At 39.9% G+C, this 6232-nt stretch overlaps 1 protein-coding gene across 1 annotated transcript in view; it reads right to left on the reverse strand.

The window, feature by feature from the left end:
* The window catches only part of Golm2 (golgi membrane protein 2), a 41119-nt gene that overhangs the window by 3098 nt on the left and 31789 nt on the right, over window positions 1–6232 (reverse strand). Inside the window, 3 exon segments of the mRNA XM_055624363.1 lie at window positions 637–738; window positions 4481–4561; window positions 5314–5455. Coding sequence (XP_055480338.1) covers window positions 637–738; window positions 4481–4561; window positions 5314–5455 — 325 coding nt within the window.

Below are 6232 nucleotides of genomic sequence, written 5' to 3' on the forward strand. Positions count from 1 at the left end.
ATCTATCTATCTATCTATCTATCTATCTATCTATCTATCTATCTATCTATCTACTTGTGTGTGTGTGTAAGTGTGTGTGTGTGTGTGTGTGTGTGTGTGTGTGTGTGTGTGTGTATGCGCACATGCATGTGCACTAATCAGAAAACAACTTAAAATTTTTGGGAGTTGATTCTTTCCTTCTACCAAACTCAGGTTGCCAGACTTCGTGCCAAGTGCCTTCATCTGCTGAACCACGTAGGCAGCATTTGTGTTATTTCTGAGGGTGCCTCATGTGGCCCAGGCTGGTCTTGAGCTAACGGGATGACTCTTAACTGCTGACCCTTCTACGTCTACCTCTGGGATACTGGTAGAGTCAGCATAGAGCACTGGCCAGTTTGATGTGGTGGTGGAGACAGAACCCAGGGCTTTACATGTTCTATGCCAGCACTCTCCCAGTACTAGTACTAAATCACATTCTAGTACTAGATCACATTCCCAGACGCAGAAGTGCAGTTTTAGATGACTATCTCTAAATCAGGAGATTCTGATTTAAAATGCTACCTCACCATGCTGCTGAACAGCATATTCTACTTTCTCTATAGTAACCCCTGAGCAGTAAGTTGGTTCTCAAATACAATGCTAAGTGAGACTTTATACCTGCAGCAGCCATGTTTGGTGGGAGAGGCTGTCCAGTTGGAACATGGGAGATTGTCTGATGACTTTCATGTGGAGAAGCTAACACAGGGGGCTTCTTTAAAGCTTAAAAGAAAAAAAAAAAAATCCACATTATTCATTGTGATTTTTAAAAGCCAAACACCATGAATCAATTTATGTTGCAGTAATCCTACCTATGCTTATCCAAACTTTGTAATCCCTATCCTTGGCATATTACAAACCTCTTGTACGGTTATAACTGATACACTGTACTATCTAGTCTGTCTTGCTACCATGTTCTAAAAGCTCCTAGCACATAATACGCATTAAGCAAAGATTTTATGAATAAACAAACAAGTTATCTCTTCCAAAATAATGGCTTACAACCATGAGACCCTTTTAAATAAATAATTACAAGATTAAATAATTTAAAAACTACACTTGCAGATTAGGTAAAACATTAAGAATATGGTACCCTCAGTTGCTCAAAGTTGTTTTGTTTTGTTTTTAATTACATTTGTATTTACTTATGCTGTGTAGATGAGTATGTTGGGAACAGGGAGAGCCAAGATACCACAAAGTGACCTATGGGGACTGAACTCAGATCATCATGTTTATTGGCAGGTGCCTTTACCCACTGAGCCATACTGCTGAACCCTCAATTTAAGAAACAAAACAAAACATAAGTTTTACTTATTTATGTAAGACAGGGTCTCACACTGTAGCTTAGGTAGGATTGGAATTCAATATTCAGCCCAGGCTGGCCTCAAATATGTGGCTATCACTATTGTTCTCATGCTGAGAATACAGGCATGAGCTACCATGAAAAAAATATTTTTAATAATTCATTTAATTTTATGTGCATTAGTGTTAAAGAGTCAGATTCCTTCGAGTTGGCATTACAGACTGTTGTGAGCTGCCATGTGGGTGCTGGGAATTGAACCAGGGTCCTTTTAGAAGAACAGACAGTGATCTTAACCACTGAGCCATCTCCCTAGCCCCAGGTCTGGAATTTTTACTTTCTATTTCTTTCTTTCCTTCCTTCCTTCTTTCTTTCTTTTTTATTTATTTTCCTATTTGTTTATTTTTGGTTTTTCAAAACAGGGTTTCTCTGTGTAGCCCTGGCTGTTCTGAACTTACTTTGTAGACCAGGCTGGCCTCAAACTCACAGCGGTTCCCTTGCCTCTGCCTCCCTGAATGCTGGGACTACAGGTGGGCACCACCATGCCCATCTTACTTTGTATTACTTAAACATTTATTTGATTGTGTGTGTGTGTGTGTGCGCGCGCATGTCCATGTGTACCTGAGTGTATGTATGTGTACCATGTGCCTGTGGAGTTGAGCAGAGGGGTCAGCTCGCCGGAAATGGAGTTGTGAGTTGCCATGTGTGTGCTGAAACCTGAACCTGGTTTCTTTACAAGAGTAGTACATACTCTGAACCATCTCGTAGGCCCCTGGAATTTTTATATTTAAGATGGAAAATGCTATTTGTATAAAGAACTTTACTAGTAAGAAGGTATTTAGAGTTAGAAATTTCTTCTCTGTTAAGAAATGAAGAGCAGCTGGATGTGGTTGCGCACCTTTTTAATCCCAGCACTCTGGAGGCAGGGGCAGGCCGATCTCTGTGAGTTCAAGGCCAGCCTGGTCTACAGAGTGAGTGTAGGACAGCCAGGGCTAGACAGAGAAACCCTGTCTCAGGGAAAAGAAGAGATTATTTTTTACATATCACCACTCACTCCCATATGAATAGAAGAAGATGACAACAGAGCAGACAGTTGACAAGCAAACTAAAAAGAAAGAAAGCAAAAAGGAAAGAAAAAAAATAGAAGCTCCTACCTATGAAGACTGGCACATTTTATTTCTCAAAGATCGGTGTTGTAAATGTGACAGCATATGATCCTATTTTATATTTTTGCTGGATACAGAACCAGCTTTCCTTTGAGGTTATAGGACAAAACCCTTAATTCTGGCTTTGAAGAGATAGATAAAACTGAGTAGGTCACTGTTTGTTTTTGGAGACAGAGTTTCTCTGTAGCTCTGGTTGTCCTGGAACATGCTTTGTGGACCAGGCTGGCCTCAAACTGACAGAGATCCAACTGCCTCTGTTGTACTAAGTACTGGGTTTACAGGCATGGGCCAACATGCCTGGCTTGACATCAAATACATGTAAATGTCTCTTTCCCTGCTTCTACAACAGATAAGGCTAATATGAACATGGTATTATCATGACAGAAGCCACTGTTCATATGTTCAAAAAGAGCTTCCCACCCTACATCAAGCTTTAAGATGAATACTAAAGGCTTTGTCATTTTAGGCTGCTGCAATTTGAGGGTGTCTATTAAGAGATCACTTTATTGTCTATGCTGAATAGCATATATTACTTGCTTCATTTTTACAGTTTGCTTAAATGATTTTATGTCACTTATCATTACATAGTTTCTAAATTTAAGTAAACAAGAAGTCTGGCATTTACTCTGAGAAAACATCACTCACGTACACAGAGCAGGGTCTGCATCACTTTGTCGCCATTACACCTTGTTTCCACTGCCATCTGCAACACACTTCTACACACAAAGCAGCTGGTAACACCCACTAAAGCCCTTAAAGACTAGCACTTCACTAGAATCAACGGCGTGACTGTGACTTGGTAACAGACCCAGGGGCAGCTTTTTCCTGTCTATAAATCTGCTGGTCAATGCTGTCCTTAGCACATGCCATAAGAAAAAGGGAGGGTGATTCCTGGCCTTTTGGCTAAGATCAAGTACAGAAGACAGAGCATCTCCATTACTAAATAATAATCATTCATGTTAAGATTTATATTATAATGCCTCCTGCTCAAGAACAAGGCGACTTTAAAAATAAACTATGGCAAGCCTGGCTTGGCAGTGCATGCCCAGCACTGGGGAGCAGAGGCGGGCAGATCTCTGTGCGTTCAATAGCCTGGTCTATACAGTGAGTCCAACACAGCCAGAGCTATTAAAAAACCAAAAACCAAAACCAAACCCTATGGCTTAGATCAGTGTTTCTCAACCTGTGGGTCAGGACCTCTTTGGGGGTTGAATGGCCCTTTCACAGGGATTAAGGATCATAGGAAAACACAGATATTTACATTACGATTCATAATGGTAGTAAAATTACTGTTATGAAGTAGCAATGAAGATAAATAATTTTATCACTGTGGGTCATCACATGAGAGACTATATTAAAGGGTGGAAGAATTAGGAAAATTGAGAATCACCAGTTTAGACAGAAAGGTAAACAAGGCTGGATTAAACAAACAAAGCTTTATAAGACTCCCAGAGAAGCTGAGAAGTGATATAACAGCAGGTATTTTCATGTGTATGTGTCTCTCTTTCAATTGTTTTATACTTAACAAAAGCTTCATAAAATTTACATTAAAAAAGAAATCCTGGCAATTGGCCAGAGAGATGGTCCAATAGGTTAAGGCAACTGCCACCAAGCCTGACAACTGGAGTGTGATCCATCCCCCACAGGTTGTCCTCTGACCTTCACACATATACACACATAAACAAATAAATGTAATAAAAGGTTTGTTTTAAATTCTGGCAATTAATGGGCAGCATCAATCACATATCTCTAGGTTTTCTATATCCTATCAAAATAAATAAACAAAAAAAAAAAAAAAAAAAACGGAGAACAGAGTATGGTGGTACATGCCTGGAACCCCACCACTCAGGAAGCTGATGCAGGAAAAGTTCAAGACTAGCCTGTACTTCACAAAGTTCAAAGCCAGCAGTCTGTCTCCAAACAACAACACAGAAGAGAATGGGGCCACATAAAAACAACATAACCACTTCAGTTCAAGTCTCCTGTAACTTTCACGTACCAGCAGGAGCATCATCTGCTTTTGCTAGGTCATTCTCTTCTACTCCAGGCATCCCTGCGTCACCAACTCGCTTGACTTGCTCTGCCCAGGAGACAAAATAAGGTACAATTATGTTTCGAAGGAAAGTAAAAATCGGTTTCTAAAGCCACAGATCACAAGTGAATACCTTGTCTGGAATTTAGTTTTATTTCCTGCCCCGCCCCCAACACGAACTCTTTGTGCAGCCTTGGCTGTCCTGGAGCTCTGTAGACCAAGTTGGCCTCAAACTCACAGAGATACACCTGCCTCTGCCTCCCAGGATTACAGGCGTGCAACACTAAGACCTGAGACCTGCTCATTTTTTTCCTTTTCATAAAAAAAAAAAAAAAAATCACTGTCTTCAGCATGTGTGTGCATTATGTGTGCACATGTGGCAGGCAGCTCTTTTCTTCCACTGCAGAGGCAGGGTCTCTGTTGTGTGTGCTGCACACATACTAGACTAGCTGGCCTGATCCCTTCCAGAAGTCTGTTGCCACCTCCTACCTCATGGTAGGAGTTAGGGGTTGCAGATGTGTGCCATTAGGTGCAACTTCTTAATGTGGATGTGAGGAACTGAACTCTGGTTGACATACTTGCACAGCTAGTGCTTTTATCATCTGATCCAACTCCCCAGCCCTGATACAGTTTTAACTAAAATACCTAACTTTTTCTCCTCTATCCTAGAACCAAAAGTTTAAACAATATAGACATTAAATCATCTCAGAACTAATATCAAACAAGTTTTTAATGACTGAACATATTTCACAACAGGAAGAAATGGCCAATATTCTATCAACACAAAATAATAATATTACCTTTCCCATGTGCAATATGATTGCTTGAGGGTTCCTCATTCTTATTTGCATCATTTTCAGCAACACTTGGAATATTTTTTGGTGCTACATGATCCTTTATACCCAATTCTTTTCCATCATTTGATTGAATCTTGTGGGTCTCCTGTTGTTGGATAAAGATTTGGTAACAATAAGTATTTTTCAGCTTTGAATAATTAAAATCCTGATAAAACTATTAATGTGTGTGTATGTGCTCAAGCAGTACCAGGCATATGGAGTCAGAGGATAACTTGTGGAAGTCATTTCTTTCCTTCTATCATGTGGGAAGTGAGCCTGAAACTCGGGTCACCAGGCTTATTGACAAGTGCCCTAACCCACTGAACCATCTAAGGGCTACAAAAAGTATAATTTAAAAAAACAAGTTAACATAGATGTTTTCCTTCTAATGTTAAAACCTTTGTGTGAATGGATAAATTTTAAATAGTCTGCTTGCCCACCTGCCCTTTCCTCTTTTGAGACAAAGGTCACAGTTTATGCTGCCTAGAACTTCCTAGGTAAGATAGACCAGGCTAGCCACAAATGTATGGTGATTTTCTTGCCTTTGCCACCCAAGTGCTGGGATTATAGGTACAACATGTACCATGTAGCGTCTTCAATATAAGACAACTTTCTTAAGACAAAACCAATGTTTCTGTGGTTTAGTGAAGGGACTCCTTGTTGTTTCTAAGGAAACTTTTTATTATGAAATAATTTCATCTCTATCTACCTATCTATCTATCTATCTACCTATCTATCTATCTATCTATCTAACCAGAGAGGGACAAAAGCATGGGGACAGACTGACTTCACATGGTTGAGTGCAATAGGCCAGATGAAGTCTGGGGCTGATTTTATATCTATCTATCTATCTATCTATCTATCTATCTATCTATCTATCTAT

Source organism: Psammomys obesus, unplaced genomic scaffold (assembly GCF_907164565.1).
Source record: "Psammomys obesus unplaced genomic scaffold, mPsaObe1.curated_primary_1811, whole genome shotgun sequence".
NCBI classification, from domain to species: Eukaryota; Metazoa; Chordata; class Mammalia; order Rodentia; family Muridae; genus Psammomys; species Psammomys obesus.